Source organism: Rhinopithecus roxellana, chromosome 8 (assembly GCF_007565055.1).
Source record: "Rhinopithecus roxellana isolate Shanxi Qingling chromosome 8, ASM756505v1, whole genome shotgun sequence".
Classification (NCBI taxonomy): Eukaryota; Metazoa; Chordata; class Mammalia; order Primates; family Cercopithecidae; genus Rhinopithecus; species Rhinopithecus roxellana.
In genome coordinates, this window is record NC_044556.1 from 30,569,249 (window position 1) to 30,595,172 (window position 25,924).

The following is a 25,924-nucleotide window of genomic DNA, read 5'->3' on the forward strand; positions in this document are numbered from 1 at the left end:
CCAAGATGCTGCCCCAGTAAGAGAAAATAAATGAACATAACAATGGGATGCAGCAAGAGGAATAATGATGCAAGAGAGAAAATATTTTTAAAAATGAATTATTCATTCACTTTTCAGTAGCTACAGAAAAAAATGCAGAAGACCCAGGGGATATCATGGCAGTCTAAAAGTCTGATATTTTTCACTTGTGGAAAAGCCTTAGGATCTGATTTAACTTAGAGAAGGTGAAGTGATTTTGTGACTACCACTAAGAAAATATAAGCTTTTGGGAAACTACCTCTACCTTGGTGATTTTATACACACAAGAGATGAGCAATGAGGAACATGCTTAGATGTATTGGGAAAGAGGTGGGCCTGTAGCATTGTCACAAGGGTGCACTAATACTGAGACTGACTGCTGAAGAAATGGTCCCCATCAGTGACCCTCAGGTGAGACTAGGGAGCCTAGTGTTTCAGCACAGGCTGGGCAATTGGAATACAGGGCTCCTAAGATTCCATGACACCCCCACCTTCTAATTCTGTTATTGCAACTGCGGACCGTTACCTGGCACGCTGGCTGCTACCTCCCTCACTCTTGTCAGGAGTCGGAGCTATAGGCAGTGCCTTCAACTCTGAGCTCAGGCATCCTGGACCCTGTTTTTGCGGTTAAGGACTCTAAAGTGTTGTGGGGTGTTGATCACGTTTTTCTCAACGGTAAGTTAACAATTCCAGTTATTGTCATCTCTCAGTCCTGATGAAACCTAACTGATTTCACTAGTTTTTGACCCATCATGTGTTTGGGTTTCTTCTCCCTAGTCCCTGGCTCTACCTTTTCTGCCACAAACGTCAGCATGGTGGTATCTGCTGACCCTTTGTCTGGCAAGAGGGCAGAGACGAACATCCTAGAAATCAACCAGGAATTGCGCTCCCAGCTGGCAGAGAGCAATCAGCAGTTCCGAGACCTCAAAGAGAAATTCCTTATAACTCAAGCTACTGCCTACTCCCTGGCCAACCAGCTGAAGAAATACAGTAAGTTCTATAGATTCACCATCATGAAAGTGATTACCGATCACCTGTCTTCTCTCTGGGAAACTGAATGCTTTCTTCATCAAAATTAATGTCATCCTTCCCATACTTCTAGGAAAATAGAAATGGGTTTTTTAACTTCATGATGTTAGGGATGGAAAACAGAGGCACAAAGTATTTAGCAACTTTTTCACATTTGCAGTCTGGTATGAGCTGAGAGTAGAGTTAAAATCCATCATATTGACTGCTGACACAGGCACAGAACCACCTGTTTTTCTCAGCAAGAGGCTAAATCATGTGTATGAGAATCCTCTCTGTACCATGTAAGATGCTGCTGACAGGTAACATCTAATCTGTTGGTCTAAATGTCTGGGACTAATGAACTTCCATTCACTTCAAAATTCTTTGGGGCCCAGTAGGCAAAGCTCTATTCTGGGCACCCTGGGGAAAACATAGTGACAGTACACAGCACACACACTAAGGAGTTTATAGAAGAGATTGCTCCTAATAGTAACTGTGACAGCCATTAAATGACAACATCAAGAGCAGGGAGTACCATGGTGCGAGGGAAGTCCTGCTTCCTGGGGCACAGGATCTTATTCCTAAAAGGGAAGAAAGCTGGCACATAAGACATTGTGGAGGTAGTAGAGTAGTGTGCAGAGCAGGGACCTTGGGCCAGTCTCCTGGGCTCCATCCAAGTTGCCTATCTTCTCAGTGCCCAGGTTTCCTCATCTGTTCATTGGGTTGTATAATAATACGTACCTCAGAAAAGTGCTGCAATGACTTAGGTGATCCATTTCTTCTCAATCTGCTAGAACAGCTCTTGGCACAGAGAAAGCACTATACATTAGTTCTTCATTCTACTGGGTCTAACTTAATTCAAAGTTTATTAGTATTTGGGCATATTTTTACTAAAGCCTTAGGGTGTTATGCCTCATACTTTACTGCAGTTATATTCAGATATGATATTTTATATATTTGACATACTTGTGCTTAAAATTTCCAGTACCAGGGAAACCGTGAGTCCTATAGTGCTAAGGGTCTTTCCGACTGTGCAGGATATCATTACTTCATGCCCCAGCGCAGTGTTTTACAGGAGAGGCTGCAAGGCTTGGGAAAGTGTCCCAAGATTCAGAGTCAGACCTCAGGGGCTGTGAATTCTGGCTCTGCCTTGTTCCAGGTGAGTCATCTTGTCAAGATACTTGATGTGCCCTTGAGTTTTTTTGTCCCCATCTCTAAGTTGGAGAGTATCAGATGCCAGAAAGTTGGGAGGTTGATAAATAAAGATGTGGAAATGCCTGCCTAGAGCCTGGTACAGAGGCTGCTTTCGTCCTTGGGATGGATGCTGCTGCCTGCCCTTTCGGCAGTGATCCCAGCAGCATGTCCAGCCTTGCACTGAGGCAGGTGTGTCTGTCTTTTCTCAGAGTGTGAAGAGTACAAAGACATCATAGACTCTGTGCTGAAGGATGAACTGCAGTTTGTGGAGAAGCTGGCAGAGAAGCTCAGACAAGCTGAGCAGCTCGGGTGAGAAGGCCCCGTTGGGGGCAGGCAGAGGGGCAGGGGTGTGAATCTCTGAAGTGCAGCAACTCAGCTGGGAGAACTAAGAGCTAAGCTGGGCCAGGACAAGGGCAGGCATTTACATGGCAGGCACATGTCACACAAATATTTATAAAACAGAGAACAGTCATCTTAGTAAATTATGGGTTGCAGTTGTTTCTTGAACCTTGTTTTCTCTTTTTAAAACAAGGAATTGTTGAGGTGAAATTTGCATAACCAAAGTTAATTAAAAGAAAGTGAACCACCCAGCAGCATTTAGCACACTCAAAATGGTGTGTGATCACCACCCCATTTACTCTTAGTTAGAATCACCTCCTGACTAACTGCCGCATGCCATTCGTTCAAGCAATGTTGCCTTCTTGACCCTGTCATTTTTTTCTTGCTACATCTTTCATATCTACCCCATTTGCACCTGGTCACATTTCTGTGCATAGCTTTAGTTTGAATCACTGCAAGATGCACTGTGTGAATTTCCACACAGAAATGTCCATGGCCAAAGTGAGGAATTGAAAGGACATCCATTTGGAACTAATCTAGGAAGACACCGGCTTTGGTTTACAGAAAAGAAAGATGAATGGAACATCTTCGAGGATCTTACAGGAGCACTCTCATATAGAGGAAGCCTTTAAAAATATATACATATGCATAACTTAAAAATATATATATTTTATTATATTTTTCTCTTGGCCAAAGACATTTCCCCAAATATGTGCTGACCTTCTGCTTGGAAGGCTCCTTGAGGACATTTTCACAGAAACCTCTGTTGCAGTATTAGAACTGATCACTCATCCCTTTCCATTATTAAATGTTCTCTACTATCTCACCGTAGGGAATATAAAGCCCTGGTTCACTCTCAGGCACGAGAGCTGACCCAGTTACGGGAGAAGTTACAGGAAGGGAGAGATGCCTCCCGTTCACTGAATCAGCATTTCAAGGCCCTCCTCGCTCCTGATGACCTTGATAAGTCCCAGGGTCAGGACTTCCGAGAGCAGCTGGCTGAGGGGTACAGGCTGGCAGAGCGCCTTCTCCAGAAGCTCAGCCCAGGTGAGGTGGCCACGGGCCCTGATGACACACAGCTCTAGGCTTATGAAAGTCCCCAGACCTCCACACCTCCACAATGACAATTTTATGGGTAGTGTATCTTTCCAGTAAACATCTGTGGGCATGACATGACCAGAACTTCCTGGGTAAAAACAGACATAGGAAACCCATGGGGCTGGAGGTCACAGTATTGCAAAGTTCTCCTCCTTTCTTGATGGAGCATGGTCTTTGGAGCAAGAGGCAGCATTCGTCCAGTTTTAAAGGACAGGAAAGAGGCTGTGACAGGAGGCAGCTTGTTAGAGTGAAAAGAGCCTGGGCCTAAGAGTGAAGGTTCCCTGGCTGTATCTTCAGCAATGTCTTTAGCAACTGTGGGAAACTGATTAATTTATCCTTCCTGGGTTTCTGTCTCTAAATCTTTAAAGGCAAACAGATTGTCTCTGGCATTCAAATGTGGGAACACTTATGACTATATTTCACATGAGATAAAGCCCCTCGCTGTGTGCTGTTGGAGAAGGCGCTTGAAGTGTTGGTATTTGGTGGTAGGAAGTGGTTGAGGCTGGAGCACTCCCCATGGAGACCGTGTCCCTGGATAACACAGTGTAAGCCACCTGGAGGGCCCATGAAGTCCCTGATGTATGGAGTATTGTGGGACAATACAAAAAAGGCTGTTTGTCCTATTCTAAGAGAAAGATACAGGTTCTAAATGCGAGCTGTGACAGGACACAGAGCCTGTGCGTGGGAACAGATCTGTGGCAGGATTGGGGAGACAGCTGCTGAAGTTCAGAGAGAGGCTGGACAAGCCTCCAGTGATATGAAGAGGAAAGGTCTTTTCAATATTTGGCCACATCTTGATGGTGATCCTGCAGATCAGAAACGCATTGCCTCATGCATCAGGAAACCATTCCAGGGCATTTTCTTAAAGATAAAACATGAGAGGTTTCAGTACAATGCAGATTCATACGTATAGATGTTCATGTCTCCATGCACACAGGGCTCACTGTGCTTGCGTAGGTGAAGTGGGAAATATCTGAATGGACACTTCTGTATTTGCAGAAACTGATGAAGGTGAGGATGAAGATGAGAAAGATGAGGAGGTTGAGAAAGTAGAAGAATCATCTGCCCCCAGGTAACACTGAATAATCAGGAGCAGGTAATAGGTGGTAAAATATGCAAAGCGTCTCAGAAAGAACACAAGGGAGTGAAGGTAGTCACAGATTCCAGATGCAGGATAAAGAAAACTGCAGAGTCCACTGATTCCATGCACTCACCAACCAAGGAAATAACCCTGTTAACATGCTTTTCCATTGTCTACATGACCCTAGATGAAGTCACCAGCCAAAGGGACTTCCTGCACACACAGAAGAGACCTGTTCTCCCCTGTAGTGAAAGCCAGAAGGAGATGCAAAGCTGCTTTCTACACAGTTGTCTTAATGTTCTTTTAAGGAAAGATAAATAGCAGAGAGGCAACAAGCAGAGGAATTAGGAAGTACCTAGCAAAGTTGAACACAAAGAAAAGTACCTAGACAAAGAGTTTACACTTCACGGCACAATATTAAAATTTAAAAAAAAAATTTAGAAGGCACACCGTCTCTGGAGTCTACAATGGCTCAAAGGCCTGTATTCCCATGGCCACCGTATGTTAACTACAACCCAGTTTAGACACACCGTGTGGCAGCTGTTTTTAGTCTCTGTGTCTGCTCTCAAGACTGTACCATACAGAGACAGCTGAGTCTCTGTCCTCAGTTCCTATCTACCCAGTGCAATGATCACCAGTCACTGTTTCCTCTCTGGTTTTATCTGCTCTGTTGCATGAGAGGAGAGGATTGTCTGTTCCTTCTTTTTTTTTTTTTTTTTTTTTTTTTTATTATACTTTAAGTTCTAGGGTACATGTGCATAACGTGCAGGTTTGTTACATATGTATATTTGTGCCATGTTGGTGTGCTGCACCCATCAACTCGTCAGCACCCATCAATTCATCATTTATATCATGTATAACTCCCCAATGCAATCCCTCCCCCCTTCCCCCTCCCCATGATAGGCCCCAGTGTGTGATGTTCCCCTTCCCGAGTCCAAGTGATCTCATTGTTCAGTTCCCACCTATGAGTGAGAACATGCGGTGTTTGGTTTTCTGTTCTTGTGATAGTTTGCTAAGAATGATGGTTTCCAGCTGCATCCATGTCCCTACAAAGGACGCAAACTCATCCTTTTTTATGGCTGCATAGTATTCCATGGTGTATATGTGCCACATTTTCTTAATCCAGTCTGTCACAGATGGACATTTGGGTTGATTCCAAGTCATTGCTATTGTGAATAGTGCCGCAATAAACATACGTGTGCATGTGTCTTTGTAGTAGAATAATTTATAATCCTTTGGGTATATACCCAGTAGTGGGATGGCTGGGTCATATGGTACATCTAGTTCTAGATCCTTGAGGAATTGCCATACTGTTTTCCATAATGGTTGAACTAGTTTACAATCCCACCAACAGTGTAAAAGTGTTCCTATTTCTCCACATCCTCTCCAACAACTGTTGTTTCCTGATTTTTTAATGATTGCCATTCTAACTGGTGTGAGATGGTATCTCATTGTGGTTTTGATTTGCATTTCTCTGATGGCGAGTGATGATGAGCATTTTTTCATGTGTCTGTTGGCTGTATGAATGTCTTCTTTTGAGAAATGTCTGTTCATATCCTTTGTCCACTTTTTGATGGGGTTGTTTGTTTTGTTTTCCTGTATATTTGTTTGAGTTCTTTGTAGATTCTGGATATTAGCCCTTTGTCAGATGAGTAGATTGCAAAAATTTTCTCCCATTCTGTAGGTTGCCTGTTCACTCTGATGGTAGTTTCTTTTGCTGTGCAGAAGCTCTTTAGTTTAATTAGATCCCATTTGTCAATTTTGGCTTTTGCTCCTGTTGCGTTTGGTGTTTTAGACATGAAGTCCTTGCCCATGCCTATGTCCTGAATGGTACTACCTAGATTTTCTTCTAGGGTTTTTATGGTATTAGGTCTAACATTTAAGTCTCTAATGCATCTTGAATTAATCTTCGTATAAGGAGTAAGGAAAGGATCCAGTTTCAGCTTTCTACTTATGGCTAGCCAATTTTCCCAGCACCATTTATTAAATAGGGAATCCTTTCCCCATTTCTTGTTTCTCTCAGGTTTGTCAAAGATCAGATGGCTGTAGATGTGTGGTATTCTTTCTGAGGACTCTGTTCTGTTCCATTGGTCTATATCTCTGTTTTGGTACCAGTACCATGCTGTTTTGGTTACTGTAGCCTTGTAGTATAGTTTGAAGTCAGGTAGCGTGACGCCTCCAGCTTTGTCCTTTTGACTTAGGATTGTCTTGGCAATGCGGGCTCTTTTTTGGTTCCACATGAACTTTAAAGCAGTTTTTTCCAATTCTGTGAAGAAAGTCATTGGTAGCTTGATGGGGATGGCATTGAATCTATAAATAACCTTGGGCAGTATGGCCATTTTCACGACACTGATTCTTCCTATCCATGAGCATGGTATGTTCTTCCATTTGTTTGTGTCCTCTTTGATTTCACTGAGCAGTGGTTTGTAGTTCTCCTTGAAGAGGTCCTTTACATCCCTTGTAAGTTGGATTCCTAGGTATTTTATTCTCTTTGAAGCAATTGTGAATGGAAGTTCATTCATGATTTGGCTCTCTGCTTGTCTGTTACTGGTGTATAAGAATGCTTGTGATTTTTGCACATTAATTTTGTATCCTGAGACTTTGCTGAAGTTGCTTATCAGCTTAAGGAGATTTTGGGCTGAGATGATGGGGTTTTCTAAATATACAATCATGTCATCTGCAAACAGGGACAATTTGACTTCTTCTTTTCCTAACTGAATACCCTTGATTTCTTTCTCTTGCCTGATTGCCCTAGCCAGAACTTCCAACACTATGTTGAATAGGAGTGGTGAGAGAGGGCATCCCTGTCTTGTACCAGTTTTCAAAGGGAATTTTTCCAGTTTTTGCCCATTCAGTATGATATTAGCTGTGGGTTTGTCATAAATAGCTCTTATTATTTTGAGGTACGTTCCATCAGTACCGAATTTATTGAGCGTTTTTAGCATGAAGGGCTGTTGAATTTTGTCAAAAGCCTTTTCTGCATCTATTGAGATAATCATGTGGTTCTTGACTTTGGTTCTGTTTATATGCTGGATTATGTTTATTGATTTGTGAATGTTGAACCAGCCTTGCATCCCAGGGGTGAAGCCCACTTGATCATGGTGGATAAGCTTTTGGATGTGCTGCTGAATCCGGTTTGCCAGTATTTTATTGAGGATTTTTGCATCGATGTTCATCAGGGATATTGGTCTAAAATTCTCTTTTTTTGTTGTGTCTCTGCCAGGCTTTGGTATCAGGGTGATGTTGGCCTCATAAAATGAGTTAGGGAGGATTCCCTCTTTTTCTATTGATTGGAATAGTTTCAGAAGGAATGGTACCAGCTCCTCCCTGTACCTCTGGTAGAATTCACCTGTGAATCCATCTGGTCCTGGACTTTTTTTGGTGGGTAGGCTATTAATTGTTGCCTCAATTTCAGAGCCTGCTATTGGTCTATTCAGGGATTCAACTTCTTCCTGGTTTAGTCTTGGGAGAGTGTAAGTGTCCAGGAAATTATCCATTTCTTCTAGCTTTTCTAGTTGATTTGCGTAGAGGTGTTTATGGTATTCTCTGATGGTAGTTTGTATTTCTGTGGGGTCGGTGGTGATATCCCCTTTATCATTTTTTATTGCATCTATTTGATTCCTCTCTCTTTTCTTCTTAATAGTCTTGCTAGCGGTCTGTCAATTTTGTTGATCTTTTCAAAAAACCAACTCCTGGATTCATTGATTTTTTGGAGGGTTTTTTGTGTCTCTATCTCCTTCAGTTCTGCTCTGATCTTAGTTATTTCTTGCCTTCTGCTAGCTTTTGAATGTGTTTGCTCTTGCCTCTCTAGTTCTTTTAATTGTGATGTTAGAGTGTCAATTTTAGATCTTTCCTGCTTTCTCTTGTGGGCATTTAGTGCTATAAATTTCCTTCTACACACTGCTTTAAATGTGTCCCAGAGATTCTGGTATGTTGTATCTTTGTTCTCATTGGTTTCAAAGAACATCTTTATTTCTGCCTTCATTTCGTTATGTACCCAGTAGTCATTCAGGAGCAGGTTGTTCAGTTTCCATGTAGTTGAGCGGTTTTGATTGTGTTTCTTAGTCCTGAGTTCTAGTTTGATTGCACTGTGGTCTGAGAGACAGTTTGTTATAATTTCTGTTCTTTTACATTTGCTGAGGAGTGCTTTACTTCCAATTATGTGGTCAATTTTGGAATAAGTGTGATGTGGTGCTGAGAAGAATGTATATTCTGTTGATTTGGGGTGGAGAGTTCTATAGATGTCTATTAGGTCCGCTTGGTGCAGAGATGAGTTCAATTCCTGGATATCCTAGTTAACTTTCTGTCTCGTTGATCTGTCTAATGTTGACAGTGGAGTGTTGAAGTCTCCCATTATTATTGTATGGGAGTCTAAGTCTCTTTGTAAGTCTCTAAGGACTTGCTTTATGAATCTGGGTGCTCCTGTATTGGGTGCATATATATTTAGGATAGTTAGATCTTCCTGTTGAATTGATCCCTTTACCATTATGTAATGGCCTTCTTTGTCTCTTTTGATCTTTGATGGTTTAAAGTCTGTTTTATCAGAGACTAGGATTGCAACCCCTGCTTTTTTTTGTTCTCCATTTGCTTGGTAGATCTTCCTCCATCCCTTTATTTTGAGCCTATGTATGTCTCTGCATGTGAGATGGGTCTCCTGAATACAGCAGACTGATGGGTCTTGACTCTTTATCCAGTTTGCCAGTCTGTGTCTTTTAATTGGAGCATTTAGTCCATTACATTTAAGGTTAATATTGTTATGTGTGAACTTGATCCTGCCATTATGATATTAACTGGTTATTTTGCTCGTTAGTTGATGCAGTTTCTTCCTAGCCTCGATGGTCTTTACATTTTGGCATGTTTTTGCAATGGCTGGTACCGGTTGTTCCTTTCCATGTTTAGGGCTTCCTTCAGGGTCTCTTGTAAGGCAGGCCTGGTGGTGACAAAATCTCTAAGCATTTGCTTATCTGTAAAGGATTTTATTTCTCCTTCACTTATGAAACTTAGTTTGGCTGGATATGAAATTCTGGGTTTAAAATTCTTTTCTTTAAGAACGTTGAATATTGGCCCCCACTCTCTTCTGGCTTGTAGAGTTTCTGCCGAGAGATCTGCTGTTAGTCTGATGGGCTTCCCTTTGTGGGTAACCCGACCTTTCTCTCTGGCTGCCCTTAAGATTTTTTCCTTCATTTCAACTTTGGTGAATCTGGCAATTATGTGTCTTGGAGTTGCTCTTCTGGAGGAGTATCTTTGTGGCGTTCTCTGTATTTCCTGAATTTGAATGTTGGCCTGCCCTACTAGGTTGGGGAAGTTCTCCTGGATGATATCCTGAAGAGTGTTTTCCAACTTGGTTCCATTTTCCCCCTCACTTTCAGGCACCCCAATCAGACGTAGATTTGGTCTTTTTACATAATCCCATACTTCTTGTAGGTTTTGTTCATTTCTTTTTCTTCTTTTTTCTTTTGGTTTCTCTTCTCGCTTCATTTCATTCATTTGATCCTCAATCGCTGATACTCTTTCTTCCAGTTGATCGAGTCAGTTACTGAAGCTTGTGCATTTGTCACGTATTTCTCGTGTCATGGTTTTCATCTCTGTCATTTCGTTTATGACCTTCTCTGCATTAATTAGTCTAGCTGTCAATTCTTCCACTCTTTTTTCAAGATTTTTAGTTTCTTTGCGCTGGGTACGTAATTCCTCCTTTAGCTCTGAGAAGTTTGATGGACTGAAGCCTTCTTCTCTCATCTCGTCAAAGTCATTCTCTGACCAGCTTCGATCTGTTGCTGGCGATGGGCTGCGCTCCTTTGCAGGGGGAGATGCGCTCTTATTTTTTGAATTTCCAGCTTTTCTGCCCTGCTTGTTCCCCATCTTTGTGGTTTTATCTGTCTCTGGTCTTTGATGATGGTGACGTACTGATGGGGTTTTGGTATAGGTCTCCTTCCTGTTTGATAGTTCTCCTTCTGACAGTCAGGACCCTCAGCTATAGGTCTGTTGGAGATTGCTTGAGGTCCACTCCAGACCCTGTTTGCCTGGGTATCAGCAGCAGAGGTTGCAGAAGATAGAATATTGCTGAACAGCGAGTGTACCTGTCTGATTCTTACTTTGGAAGCTTCCTCTCATGGGTGTACTCCACCCCGTGAGGTGTGGGGTGTCAGACTGCCCCTCGTGGGGGATGTCTCCCAGTTAGGCTACTCAGGGGTCAGTGACCCACTTGAGCAGGCAGTCTGTTCGTTCTCAGATCTCAACCTCCGTGTTGGGAGATCCACTGCTCTCTTCAAAGCTGTCAGACGGTGTCGTTCGCGTCTGCTCAGGCCTCTCCTGCTTCCCCTGTTGCTTTTTTAGCTGAGCCCTGCCCCCAGAGGTGGAGTCTATAGAGACAGGCAGGTTTCCTTGAGCTGCTGTGAGCTCCACCCAGTTCGAGCTTCCCAGCGGCTTTGTTTACCTACTTAAGCCTCAGCAATGGCGGGCGCCCCTCCCCCAGCCTCGCTGCTGCCTTGCTGCTGCCCCAGCCTTGCTGCAGCCTCGCTGCTGCCTCGCAGACTGCTGTATTAACAATGAGGGAGGCTCCGTGGGCATGGGACCCTACCGGCCAGGTGAGGGATATATTCTTCTGGTGTGCCCCTTTGCTTAAAGCGTGGTATTGGGATGGGAGTTACCCGATTTTCCAGGTGTTGTGTGTCTCAGTTCCCCTGGCTAGGAAAAGGGATTCCCTTCCCCCTTGCGCTTTCCAGGTGAGGCGATGCCTCGCCCTGCTTCAGCTCTCGCTGGTCAGGCTGCAGCAGCTGACCAGCACCGATTGTCCAGCACTCCCTAGTGAGATGACCCCAGTACCTCAGTTGAAAATGCAGAAATCACCGGTCTTCTGTGTCGCTCGCGCTGGGAGTTGGAGACTGGAGCTGTTCCTATTCGGCCATCTTGCTCCGCCCCCCGTCTGTTCCTTCTTAATGGGAAACTCCCCTTTGCTTTCTGAGACCACTCTCTTATGCCTCCTGTCAAAACCAGTAGGACTTCCTGGGGTCCAATGCCTTTTGGTTTAATCTTCTGTCATTTCTATCCCACCGGACTCATCAGGGACGTGCAGATGGCTGAAGAAAAGGAAGTCCCTCAGGACTCACTGGAGGAATGTGCTGTCACTTATTCAAATAGTCACGACCCATCTGACTCCAGCCAGCCTCACAGGAGCACCAAAATCACATCTGAGGAAGACAAAGTCGACTCTGCTCTGGTTGTAGAGAATGAACCCTCTCATGATGAAGGGGAAGAAGCTCTAAACATTCTCCCAGGTAGCCTCTCTATTCTTTGTCCCTCCTGCCTCTGTCTAGGCTGAGGACAGGCTGCATACATGCATATTGGTTTGATTTACAAAGTAAGACAGAGCTGGGTGCAGTGGTTCATACCTGTAATCCCAGCACTTTGGGAGGCCTAGGTGGGTGGGTCACTCAAGTTCAGGAGTTCAAGACCAGCTTGGGAAACGTGGTGAAACCAATCTTTACACAGAATATGAAAAATTGGCCAGGCATGGTGGTGCATTCCTGTCATCTCAACTACCCGGGCGACTGATGGGGCGGGGAGTCACGTGAACCCAGGAGGTAGAGGCTGCAGTGAGCCATAATTGTACCACTGCACTCCAGCCTGAGTGACAGACAGAGACCCTGTCTCAATAAAAAGTAAAAGAAAGAAAGAGGGAGAGAGAAGGAAAGGGACAAAGAGAGAGAGAGAGACAGAGAGAGAGAGAGAGGGAGAGAGAAAGAAAGAAAGGAAAGAAAGAAAGAAAGAAAGAAAGAAAGAAAGAAAGAAAGAAAGAAAGAAAGAAAGAAAGAAAGAAAGAAAGAAAGAAAGAAAGAAAGAAAGAAAGAGAAAGAAAGAAAGAGGAAAGAAAGAAACTATAATGGAATATTGCACACAGAAAGGAAAGAAACTATGATGGAATATTGCACACAGTAATCCGAGAGTCAGAGAAATTTCCTCTCCTCCTTGTCCCATGGCATCAGTTTGTCTTCCTGGCCCCAATGTCAGCATATTGGACCACAGGCAGGTGTGACAAAGTCATAGCCATCTGTGTACAGGAGGTAGCTGTCAGGCCTCCTGGCTCGGTTCCTATGCCTCTTGTCACATGCAATAATGATTTGTGTCCCTGAACAATGTCCATGGAGTTTCTATGCCTGTCACAGGCCAATGGCACTCTTGCCTATGTGTCGGAGATGTTGTTTCTCTGGATTCACTGTTCTCAGCCCCTGGCTTGGTCTCCTTTAGGTCAGCTTGCCCCAGCTAAGCAGTCACCTTGAAAGCAGGACATAAACACCTCTACCTTTATCTTGCTTAGAAGTTTCCCTAAACAAAGCTGGGCCCTGAGTTCTTCACCCCATGAGTGGGCAATGTTTCTGTGTAGCACCGCAGATCCTTTTTTATGCAAGAGTTGTTAGAATTTATCCATCAGTTCAGTCTCCTATATAAATTTCTCTAATTGACCATGATGTATGATGAGATAAATCAGTATTGCAACAACACTTCTGGAGAGTAGTAAGGGCCATTTTTGAATTCTAGTGAGAAAAGTTTGTTTAACTGTTGGCACAGACTTAGGTCAGAGGAGAGGTGATTATGATCTACCAGACGAGGGAGATTTTGTTCCATGGATCTGGAAAGAAGGCTCATCTACTTCTGACAAGACTTAATTTACGGTGCCTTAGAACCTTCCTGTCAAAATGTCACATTCTTACACAGAGGATATTTATGTCTTGTGCCATGACTGGACACTGATTTCGGCTTGTGTGAAGTGTGATTTCCTTACTGTGACCTGCTTTTTCTGAATTTGTTTACAGAAAATCAGAATGATCATGAGGAAGAGGAGGGGAAAGCGCCAGTGCTCCCCAGGTAACTGTGGATTTGTGGACTGTTAGTTCAGTAGTGACACCTGGACACCACGGATCCAGGGAAAATAGGAAGTGATGCATAGAATTGTCTCATCCATTCATCCAAATGCAAATTATCCCTTTAACAATGTTGTCTTCTTTATTGTGGTACTTAAATAGGTTTCAATTTCTTAATCCCTTTCAAGCATGGGAACCGACAATCAGTTGAGCCAGGTGAACTGACCAAACTCAGGGATTTCCTGATCTCACCCGTGGTCTCCCATTTGGTTAATCCAGAGTGAGATGCATATATGCTTTCTGTGTGTTTTGTGTTAGCATGTTGGCAACTACTTAGTTGCAAGAGAGAAAATTAAAAATAAAAATTTCATATGATGTCAAAATATTGAAAAAGGGGAACCTTAAAAACAGCATCTGTAGGCCGAGATGGGCGGATCACGAGGTCAGGAGATCGAGACCATCCTGGCTACCAGAGTGAAACCCCGTCTCTATTAAAAAATACAAAAAAACTAGCCAGGCGAGGTGGCGGGCGTCTGTAGTCCCAGCTACTCGGGAGGCTGAGGCAGGAGAATGGCCTAAACCCCGGGAGGCGGAGCTTGCAGTGAGCGGAGATCTCGCCACTGCACTCCAGCCTGGGCGACAGAGCGAGACTCCATCTCAAAAACAAAAAAAACAAAAACAGCATCTGTGTGCCTGGAACGCCTCAAGAGCTCTGGTCACTTGGATACTGCATGTAAATGTCAACACAATTTGTGTGAAGGAAGTGAAGCCCCGTGTTAGATCTCTCTGCTGCAAGTCATGCTGCTAATTTACAGGGTGAGTCTGGGTCTCCTGCAGCAGCTCATTTGTGGCAAGTGCGCTGAGCACCAGCTGTTCGCGTTGCTCTGTTCCCAGGACAGTCACATCCATCCCACATTTAGAAGGATGGGTTTTCTTTCTTGGAGAGACTCCCCCTTTGCTTTTTGTGACCACTCCCTTTGTGTTCATTAAATCACATGAGATGCTGTGGTGTTGAGTCTGTCATGATCTAACCTGCTGTCATTCCTATCCTACCTGGCTCATCAGGAAGCTGCGGGAGTCTGAAGAGAAGGGAGTCCTGAAGGACTTACTAGAGGAATGTGTTTTTTCTCATTCTAGACACCACGATATATCCAACTCTTACCTGCATCATGAAGTCACTTTCTTGGCACTGGATGAAGAGAAAGTTGGCTCCGCTCAAGGTGTTGCCAGGGATTACTCCAATTCCAAATGGGATGAAACTCCACTTGGCTTCCTAGGTAGGCTCCCTATTCTTTCCACCACACAATCTGTCCATAATGAGAGATGTCATACCTTCAGGAAGACACTATGCTTATATACTGGTTAGAACCGGGCTCTAGGATTGAGTTTGAAGGAAGGCATCCTAGGAGTCAGAGTTGTGCTCCATCCTCCTCCAAAACCACACATTGTCTTTCATCTTTGCCCCATTGGCAAATCACTGTACCCAAGGTTGACCTGACAAATTCATACCCACCTCTGCAGCCTGGGTGCAGGATGTATCCAGCAGTCCTCCTGGTTTAGATTTCATCTGTCATCTCACATGAAATCTTCTAATTTTCCCTCCCAAACAACCTGAGCTTCTCTGCCCGTCCAAGGCCGCTGGCAGCCTTATCTATATTCTTGGAGCTGTCATTACCCTCGTTCACTTCTCTCAGGCTAGACTCCCTCCCCTTTTAGCAGGCTTGTCTTAGCTAAGAAGTCTCTGAGTACCAGAACATAACACCACTATTAGATTTTGTATGTTTCTGAAAGGACGCAAGGCCCTGGAACTCCCTGCCACATGAAAGGCCAATGTATCCATGTTGCATTAGAGATTCTTTTGATTTAATCTGTCCCTCTAAATGTAAATTCTACACAAACACCGACAACAGCTTATCTGAAGGAAACATGCTGAATACTGCAGTAACCTGCTAGGAAGCATTTAAGTAGATCCCCAGGATCTGTTAGTAAATAGGATATGGTTAACATTTTGCTGTGACTCAGGACTGAAGGGACTGTGATGATGACCTGTCATATCAGGGAGATTTGCTCCATGGCTCAGGAAAGCAAACCTAGTGACTTCTCACAAGGCTCACCCTGAGGCCTCCTGGAAAGTTTATCTCACAATAGCCTGTTATCACACCAAATATTTTTATGCCCCTAGGTAGGTTTGGACACAAGGTTGTGCATGTATGAATGGAATCCAGTTCATGTGACTGGTCTTCTCTTAATTTACTTGCAGAAAAGCAAAATAATCTCGAAGAGGTGAAAGGAAAAGAAACTGTTGATCCCAGGTAACTAAAAAAAATCAGGGGCTCTCAATTCGTGGGTGATACCTGTGGAACTCATATCCGCAGAAAACTTGAAAGTCCTGAATATACCTAATTCACCCCTTCAGCCAACCAGAAATGATTCTTTCTAACCATGTTTTACATTTTCATTGTGATACTTGCACCATTGGCCATTTCGTGTTAACTTCTCAGGTTCAGTACATAAAACCAGTTGATCTTGTGAACAACTAATCAGTCCCAGAGATTTCCGTAAAGCAGCTATCTCTTCTTATGTTTTCAACCAGCCTGAGACGCATATCTGCTTTCTGCTGGCTTTGCATTAACACAGTGCTAAGCATTTCAAGGCAAGGAAATTAGGTAGAAAAAATTATTGTTATACCACACATAGTAATGAGAGAAATAGGACTTGATGGCATGAGATTTTGGGGATGTTATTTTGCCTCAAAAGCTATGTTTAATTGGTCGCTACACATAAAATTTAACACCATTTAAAAGAAAGGAATGAAGCCTCCATTATGGAACAGGATATTCAGTAAGTCACGACTGCACCATACAGAGAGACTTAGTCTCCTTCCTCCGAAAGTCGTGATCTGGCCACTTCGCTGAGCTCCTGGTGCTTCTCTCTCTCTCTCTCATCTCTCTTTCCCTCTCTCTGTATTGCAACCTACCCCAGGGCAACCACACGGTGACCCACCAAGAAGAGGAGAATATTGAACTCTTTAATGGGCTGCCCCATTTGTTTCTGCCATCACTCCCTCCTGCCTCATGTGAATCCAGCAGGGGCTCTGAAACTCCTTGGATTAATCCTTACTCCTTCCTACCTTACAGGCTCAGCAGGGGACCGCTGAGGGGGGACAAGCGTGAAGAACCCCAGGAGTCACTGGATGGATGTTACTTGACTCCTTCCATTCTTCCTGAACTACCTCACTCCTACCGCCCTTATGGGCGCACTTCGTACTGTTTTGAAGACAAGCAAGTCAGCTTGGCTCTTGTAGACAGTGAGTACTCCATTGTGACCATGATAAATCTCCAATTGGTGTCCCAGGTAGACTCCGTAATCCTTGCACCCCTGGCTGGACAGAGACGTGTCATTCGGGTGGGCATGACTCACAGACACAGGATGATTTGCATCAGAATCGAAAATCGAGTTGGAAGCACAGACATGGGGTGGGTCAGTGAGCTTTGCTCTCTTCCTCATCTCAGACCAGGCCTGTGTCACCCTGGGCCACTGTCACGACATTGACAAATTCAAACCAACCTACGCAGCACGTGCCCAACAGGTGTCGGTCAGGCCTCTTAATCTGAATAAGATTTGTCTTGCCAGCTATTGTGTTCCTTACAAGTTCCTTTCTGAAACCATGTCCTTTGAGATTCTATGCCTGCCCAAGGCCTGTGGCATCTTTGTCTACTTTTCCTTAAAGATATTACCCAGGTTTCAAAGAACCTAGCCTGATTCTCTGTGTCTCTGATGTTGGCCTATTTTAGGTGAGCAGTACATTTGCTTTTGTTATGTGTCTAGAAACAAGACTGGGCCTTGTCACTCCTAGATGTCACGAACAGCCAATGTGTCTTGGCAGTACCAAAGATTCATTTTGATTCGAGGGTCTCTATGTTCTCTCCTTCATTCTAATTTCAGTGTCTAAAATCCTTGCCACCATGAACAATGTGGGTATTTGATGACTGAAGGCTGAATATTGCAGTTTTCCTTCTAGAAAGCTGTTGAGGTGTTTGCCTTGAATTGGTGTGAAAAATTTGCATAGCTATTTGCACAAAATCAGGACTGTTGATGTTGTGATAACGATCTACAAGAACAGGGAGATTTCATTCCTAGGCTCACGGAAGAAAGCCAAGGCATCTCTCTCGACAGGACCTCAGGCCTCCTGGAATATTTCTCTCACACTGTCCTGTTCTCCTACTGAGGAAACTGATGTTCCTATGTTAGGACTGCACAGTGGATTGTTTGTGTGTGTAGGAGAACCTGCTTAATGTGTCTGTCTCTGTCTGAATTTATTTGCAGAAATAGAAAAGGATCAAGAGGAGGTAGAAGATCAAGACCCACCGTGCCCCAGGTAACTCTGAGGAATCATGGACAGTTAATTCAGTGTTGATATCTGGAGTCTCAGATGCAGGGAAGATCAGAGTGTGCAGAATATACCTGTTCTGTCTGTTCAGCCAACCATGAAATAGCCATATTCATAAGGTTGACTCTTTTCATTGTACAAATACACCTGTATTTGTATTTCTTCCTTATTAATTCATTTGAATTCTACTAATCTGCATTCAGTTAACTCTGTTGAACTGATCAGTCACAGACATTTTCTGCAGTCCCCTTTTCTGTCCTTTTTGCTTAAGTGAAGTTGAGCTGCACATCTGATGTCTGCCCCTTTGGCATTACCATGTTTGCAAGTATTTGACAGCAGAAAAGTGAATGAAAATAACTCTGTCATGCTACAATGTTGAGAGCAAGAGATGTTGAGGATATAGGAACGCTGTCTGGGAAGACTCAAGAGCATGTATTAATTTGGCTACTGATACTAATTTCAACAAAATGTATGCAAAAGTGCCCAATGCACTGTGTACTGGCAGTTTCCCACAGGGATCACTCCATCTCCTTCCTCCACAGCTCATTGCCAGCCCAGTGCACTGATAGCCTGTCACACTCTGTCTCCTGCTCAAGACAGGGAAGGATGGTTGTATCTCCCTGAGGGGACTGTACTTTGCTTCCTCTGGGCCTTCCTGAGGGCCTCCCTATAGAACCAGCTGGGCGCAGTGGTGTTCGTTCTCTCTGTTGTTTATCTTTTGTCATCTTTACCCCAGGTTGATCCAGGAGCTGCCAGAGGTGGAGGAGCAGGAAATCCCAGAGGACTCCGTGGATGAAGTTTACTTGACTCCTTTAGTTCACCATGACCTGTCTGACTGCCACCAGCCTTATAGCAGCACCTTGTCCTCATTGGAGGATCAACTTGTCTGCTCTGCTCTGGATATAGCCTGTGAGTACTCCAGCCTGGAGGTCACAAAGCTCCACTGTCCTCCAAGGCAGCCTCTGTATGTTTTGTTTCTGCAACTCGTGCAGCTGAGACAGACCACCTCTGCCGGCAGACCGTATACACTGAGCCTGTTTTGAATTTCGCTCTTGGATGCAGTTTTCAGCACAGACATCCACTGGGTAGAACTTCCTCTTCTCCTGTTCCAAGTGCCTCCTGTCACCTGGCTCCTTCTCACAAGAGCAGGCTGTGACTGTCAAAACAGGCCAGACAGGGGTGTGGTGAGGGCTTCTTGCAAATTCTTGGCCACAGTATATTTATATAACAGACCTCCTTCTTTAAGATACAGCATCTCTATTTTCTGAAATTATGTTGCTAACTACATGTTCTTATCTCTTCTCTGGCCATCCACCTATGCTGGGAGTTTTTCCCGATTATTTAGAGGCCTGTTTCATGATTCCTGTGTCCCAGGCTAGATTCTCTTCTTCAGGGTTCCCCAGCCCTGGGGCCATGGGCCATTATGGGTCCATGACCTGTTAGGAACTGGGCTGCAGAGCAGCAGGTGAGCAGAGGGAGAGCTTTTCAGCCTGGATTCCACCTCCTGTCAGATCAGCAGGGGCATTAGATTCTCACAGGAGCTCGAACCCTATTGTGAAGTGCACATGCCAGGAATCTAGATTGTGCTTTCCTTATGAGAATCTAATGCTTATTGATTTGTCACTGTCTCCCAGTGACTGTCACCCCAGATGAGACCACCTAGTAGCAGGAAAACGAGTTTAGGGCTCCCACTGATTCTACATTATGGTGAGTTGTATAATTGTTTCATTATATATTACAATGTAATATTAAAGTGCACCATAGATGTAATGTGCCTGAATCATCCCAAAACCATCCCCCCTAACCTGGTCCCTGAAAAACTGTCTTCCATGAAACCAGACCCTGGTGCCAAAAAGGTTGGGGACTGCGGCTCTACTTCCTCTGAGGGGTCTTCCCTCCACTGACGCAGTCCAGTGTCCCTTCCTTTATGCGTGGCCAGGCTTGCATCCTCTGCAGAGCTCCAGTGGTTTTCTCCATGTGTGGGTTTCTAGTTTCAATCAAGTTTTGGTCTCAGTGCTACATTCTCATGAAAACCATCGACAACTAGTGTCCCTCATGAGGTTCTGGCGTAACCGATGAGCAAAGCAGGGTGGTTCCTGTCCCCATGACGTCCAGAAAACCCTTCCTCTGAGCAAGTGCCCCATGAGATAGCAGCTCCACAGGATGTGTAAAAACAAAATCCAGTTTTCATTTCTTCTTGCTCATTCTCTCTCTTTTTTTAAACTTCTATTCTGGGAATTTCATGTAGATTTTGGGGGGTTTTACCCATTACATTGTCTTCTAGTAAGAGCAAGTAACTCTGTGCTGCCCCTCAGTATACTGAATTATGTTGTAATGAAATTAGCAAAAATGCCAGGTGTCGTGATTCATGCCTGTAATTCCAGCACTTTGGGATACCAAGGAGATGGATCTCCTGAGCTCAGGAGTTGAAACCAGCATGGGTAACATGGTGAAATTCTGTCTCTACAAAAAAAATTAGCGGGGCATGATGGTACACACCTGTAGTCCCAGCTTCTTGGGAGGCTGAGGTTGAAGGATCACCTGAGCCTGGTTAGTTGAGGCTGCAGTGAGCCACGATTGCACCACTGCACTCCAGCCTGAGCAACAAAGTGAGACCCTGTGTCACACTCACACACGCACACACACACACACAGAAAGAAACTAGCAACAAAAATGTTGGCCTCTATTCTATTTTGGTCAGTAAGTGCCTTTCATACTGGGACCATCCCCGTTTCCATTTTGCATTTCTCCCTGAGTTTCAAAAAAGCAAATACTTTTCTAGGATTACAGTGATTCATGAAACAATTAAAATACACACTGTCCTTGCACCTACTGTATGCCCTGACCCTTCCAAGCAAGCTCTGTCCTGCTATAACCCATTCAGGGCTCAAGGGACACTGCCAAGTGGGCAGTGGCATCTCCATGTTGGAGCTGAGGTCACTGAGGCATATTTAAGAAAACTTAGAAAACCTTTCAGAGAAGGAGGATGTGGAGAGGGGAGGAGAGAGAGGAGCCCCATAGCAACGTGGATCCAGTCCTGCAGGCCCCGTCCGTATCCTGAGCCCAACCTGGACTGGCGTAAGATCACTGGAAGTCTTTTCTTAGTCCACTCAGAATGTGTGTTCCTCTCCCTGTGTAAATGGAAATAATTTGTTTAAGGGGTGCCACCCGAACGCCACTGGAGCAGTGGGTAATGTGAGGATCGTGTCCTCTGTTACCTTCCTAAGGAACCGCACGTGCTGATCTGTGGCTCTTGTGGCCCCTGAATTTCCAGGAAGGGACTGGTCCCTCTCCTACAGTTGCCTCTGTCTGCTGACACCCACTATATGGCAATAGGATGGATATATGTGGGCAGGGGGTCCAACCATTATGGGCAATGGGAAATTCAAAATGTCCCAGAACCCAGAAATTTTGCCTCACTTAGTGTTTGGTCTGTTGCCTCCCAGCTCCCTTTCTCATGGTTCTTTCTCAAAGCCTCGCAGCTCTAACTCTTGGCCTGTTCTTACAACCCTGAGTGGGGAGAAAAACAGCTCTGCCTCTCCTGTGCTCTGAGGGCTCTCTAGAACTTTCCCTCTAGACACAGGAAAGAGATGAACAATAACCGAATAATCGGGATGTTCTTGTTAGATGATCCAAAGCCCTCTGGGCTGCAGCAGAGGTTTTTCATTCAGGACACCCCAGCCTGGGCCCCTGCCCTGTCAGCATCCCCAGGCACAGACAGAAAAGGTGACGTTGCTTACATTCAGGCACAGACAGGAAATGTGACGTCGCCTGCATTCACATGATGTCTGTCTGTGTGGCGTGGGTCACTGGGTGGCTTTACTGAGAGCAGGGACATCGGGGATGGGTGTTCTGGGCATCTTAACAAAGGGAAAGTCAGATTGTTCCTACTGAAGCCCCTTCTCCTTTCAGCTCCCACCAAGACGGCCTGTCCCCAAGGGACTTGGAGTGGAGACTTGAGCCACCACCTGTCAGAGGTGCAGTCTTCACAGGCACAGCTGGAGCCAAGCACCCTGGTGCCCAAATGTCTGCAACTACAGCTAGATCAAGGGAATGGCTTGGCCAGGCAGGGCCTTTCCTCTACCACTTGCAGCTTCTCAGCCAATGCTGATTCTGGGAAACAATGGCCCTTCCAAGGTAGGGAAGGAAATGGTGTCATGAAGCTCTAATCCGGGTGTTGGTGGTCACGGTGCTGAGGGTGGAGGAGAGAATGGGACCACTCTGTGCTTCCTCAGGGTCAAGTTGAAATTCATGATGCTCCAACCCAGTGAGGTAAGCAAAGGCCTGGAGCTTAGAACCAAATCTGCTGTCAGGTCCTGGGTTTGCCACTTTCTGCTTGTTGACTTTAGCCAACTTTTTTGTCTTTTTGCTATTTACATCTCTGTTCCCTCATCTGAGATAGCTGAAAAATAATATCTACCTGCAATGGGAATATTATTATAATTTCCAAATGGTCTGATTCCATAAGAATTGCCCAATAAACCTATGAATAGGTGTTATCTAATCCTTTTCATCTTTCTGCTCAATTTACACTTAGAAAGTGACTTCACGGATGATGTCTCCTGTGAGGTAGAGCAGTTATGAAGATCTCTGCTTTCTAGGGCCCCTCTTCCTTTCCTTTCTCACACAGACTCCTCTGCCGGTTTTCTTCCTCTCCTTCCCCATCCCTCATGAAGCCAATTTTCCCCTATTAGGCACTTTCAGTAACAACCTATGAGGCACATGGAGTAACAGTGTAAATCCTGGGCCCACACTCAGTCTCCTGACATGTCCAGCTTCCTCTGCTTTTTTTCCTGCTTTTGTTGAAATAAAAGGGCAACTTTCACATGGAAAGTGTCCACATCAGTGTCTTTTATGAAATTCCATTTAGTTCAAATTCTCCACTCATGTCCACGGCCACGTCCTCAGTTTCCGTCTCCCAGGGATCCACTTCCGCTCAGATTTCCTTAAAACCTGGGTCGTGTTCATTCTCACTCTCCGTCCCACTCAGTATCTCCTCCTGGAGCCCCTGAGGCTGCCTGGTGCTCATCTGCCAGGCAATGCCCTCAGCTGAGGAATGAGGGGACCCCCGTCCTCAGGAGGAGGGAGGGTTGCGTGAGATAACGAGCACCATCTGGGTCCAAGGAGAGGACACATGGAAGGCGCTCAGGGAGTGTTGGGGGATACGCAGTCCCTGACACGTGCTGGGATGACTTATTTAAACTGATTTCTTCCCCCTGGACTCTCCTTTGCTTCTCTATGGATTCTCACACCCCCAGCCATGACTCACTCCACTGGCTCAGACACACTCCCTCTTGCTCACTTTCCCTGGAGTCCAGAGCCTGAACCAGGCACCAGGTAAGAGGACAGAGTGAATGCATTTTGTTTCATCAATATTTTCCTTCACCTGGTGATTTCTCCCTGCTGTCTACCAGGTCATTTGTTTCTCCCACATCTTTTCTTTCTCATTCTTCTCATGTCTCTAACTTTTTTCCCATTTCATTGGACCAGAATAGTGATGATACTGTTACATTCAATATCTCCAAAATCCCTATATAATATTTTTCCTTTAAAATAACATGTACAAGCCGGGCGTGGTGGCTCATGCCTGTAATCCTAGCACTTTGGGAGGCCGAGGCGGGCAGATCACGAGGTAAGGAGATCCAGACCATCCTGGCAAACACTGTGAAACCCTGTTTCTACTAAAAATACAAAAAGAAAAAAAATTAGCTGGGCGTGGTGGCGGGCGCCTGTAGTCCCAGCCTCTCGGGAGGCTGAGGCAGGAGAATGGCATGAACCCAGGAGGCAGCGGAGTTTGCAGTGAGCGGAGATCACGCCACTACACTCCAGTCTGGGTGACAGAGCGAGACTCTGTCTCAAAAAAAAAAAAAAATTAAATAAAAATATAAAACAAAATAACATGTACAGATATATGCATTTATATCATTTGTCCTATTATGTGTAACTATGTATATCTGGTGTGTATACTACATAGGGTGTATATATATGCAGTAGATCATATAATGATGCAACTTTTGTAAATTCTCTAGGTTTAGTCTTCCTGATTCTTTCCTCTCATCAGCTGCTGTCACCTCTGTCTAGTCTCATCTCTGTCCCACATGGGCTGCCACCCTGCCAGGCCCTTCCATTCCCATCTCCTCTTTGAACCCAGCTCTGCTTTAACTTTGATTTTTGTAATCTCTGCTCTCCCCAAAGCATAGCCTACATAGAGTGTTATTTCCTTGCCTTTGCCTTATCTACCTGGAAGCTATTTGTGTTTCTTAATCCTGTGTTTCTTGAGTATTGATGTGAATTGGCAGTGCCTTTGGCTCCTGGCAATCTTGTCATTACTGAGTAATGTAGGAAAGAGCAACAGAAAAGAAAATATTAAAGTGACTCTATTGGCTTCCTCTCGCCCTTTGGACGTTCTTGTCCAAGGCCCCCTTCTTGATTTGATGTCCTCTGGGTGGAAGAGAAAGTCACAGTAAGGTCATGGATGTCAGTGGATCCCATTGACTGTGTTTTTATTTTCAGAGCTGGTTTTAGAGCCCTCCCTGGGGATGAAGAACCCTCCCCAGCTGGAAGATGATGCACTTAAAGGCTCAGCAGACAACACACAAGGGCATCAAGTCATTGGCCAGATTCATGCCTCCAGTGTCCTGAAACCAAAGATCATCAAAAGAAAATTCTCATTCAGCAAGTGGAGACTGGCATGCAGATTCCCTGGCCTACAAGCTTAGGGTGCAGAGGTAATCACATCTATGGCTGATAGCTGCACTCACTTCTTATTTCTCTGTCTATTATTGACAGCTCATTCTCCCACTGCTTTTTCTCTTCCCTTTGTTCTAACAGCTGCTGTAACCTCTGTCTGGTGTTAATTCTGTGTCCCATGGGCTCCCACCCTGACAGGCCCTTTCCGTCCCCATGTCCTCTTTGCTCTCTGAACTCTGCTCTGTTCCTTCTTCTAGTGTCTTGACAGTCCCTCTCATAGCCACAGGAGAGCCAGGCCTCCTTGTCCACATCCAAGAGCATAGTTTAAGTTGCTGAACACAGGAATATTTGCCTGGAATCACACACTCTCTTGGGAAATTTACCTTCCCTCCCTGCATCCCCAACTCCATTTCCTCTTTCTGCAGAAATCATTGCTTTAATACATCATTTACACATCGATTTTCCTCTTGAGTCTTCTTAGCAACCCAACTGAGTCAACTCTTAATCATCACTTGTTCTTCTGAATGAACAGTGTTAAAACTAAGCACAAAGAGCCCCACTTAGGAAACTAAATTAGAACCGGGGTCACAGGTGGGAGTTCCCCACATGCCTGGAGTCAGGTTTGTCTTCAGCCCCAGATGTGCAGCCTAGTGCCAACGTGGATGGAGTTGCCAGGGTCTCAGTGTTCTCACTTCATGGACTCATTTGAGCTGATGTTAACCGGAGAACATTTATGGCATTCTAAAGGGACATCACTCCAAAAGTATATGCAGAGGGCAGGACTTCAAAACTGCATACATCATGAGGTTCATCATTCCAACCTCTCTCCTTTTTATTCTCATCTCCACTTATACAAGTCCAGTGAAAGGTCTAAAATGCAAGTCAGATGAATCTTGAGGCCAGTGTATATGAGAGAGCATTTTATGAATTAACTTTGAGAAAAGTGACTCCAGGACCAGCTTAATGCATACACAAGATGACAGACAAGAATCTGTCTACAGGACAATCTTTGCTTTGGCCCAGCCCAGTTGGTAAGAGAGAGATTGAACTGAAATTGTCAGGGAGAAGGCTTACAATCCATGGAACCACTAGGAACAAAGCCAATCATGAGAGAAATGGGGAAAGGAAAGCACATGATGGGAAATTTGGCTGGTCCATTTCATATCTCTAAATCCTGCTTCCATGTAATAAGCACCTGCTGAGATTTCCATTAAGATGAATGCCTTGAACTCACACCTCGAGATTCTC

General features: G+C 44.7%; 1 protein-coding gene across 2 annotated transcripts; it reads left to right on the top strand.

Moving 5' to 3' along the window:
• Nucleotides 1-815: 815 nt before the first annotated feature.
• On the top strand, nucleotides 816-24,705 carry LOC104673584 (neuroblastoma breakpoint family member 6-like). 2 transcript variants are annotated; one of them, XM_030937060.1, is made up of 14 exons: nucleotides 831-1,008; nucleotides 2,430-2,529; nucleotides 3,392-3,606; nucleotides 4,657-4,729; nucleotides 11,801-12,012; nucleotides 13,549-13,599; nucleotides 13,789-13,876; nucleotides 14,734-14,873; nucleotides 15,857-15,908; nucleotides 16,734-16,903; nucleotides 17,923-17,974; nucleotides 18,723-18,895; nucleotides 21,899-22,123; nucleotides 24,500-24,705. In XM_030937060.1, exons 1-14 carry the CDS (start codon nucleotides 831-833, stop codon nucleotides 24,703-24,705), a joined length of 1,935 nt encoding a protein of 644 aa, XP_030792920.1. The 2 variants fall into 2 exon arrangements, with proteins under 2 accessions (XP_030792922.1, XP_030792920.1); XM_030937062.1 differs by lacking the exon at nucleotides 13,789-13,876 and having other exon boundaries at nucleotides 816-1,008; nucleotides 13,549-13,600.
• Nucleotides 24,706-25,924: the final 1,219 nt, after the last annotated feature.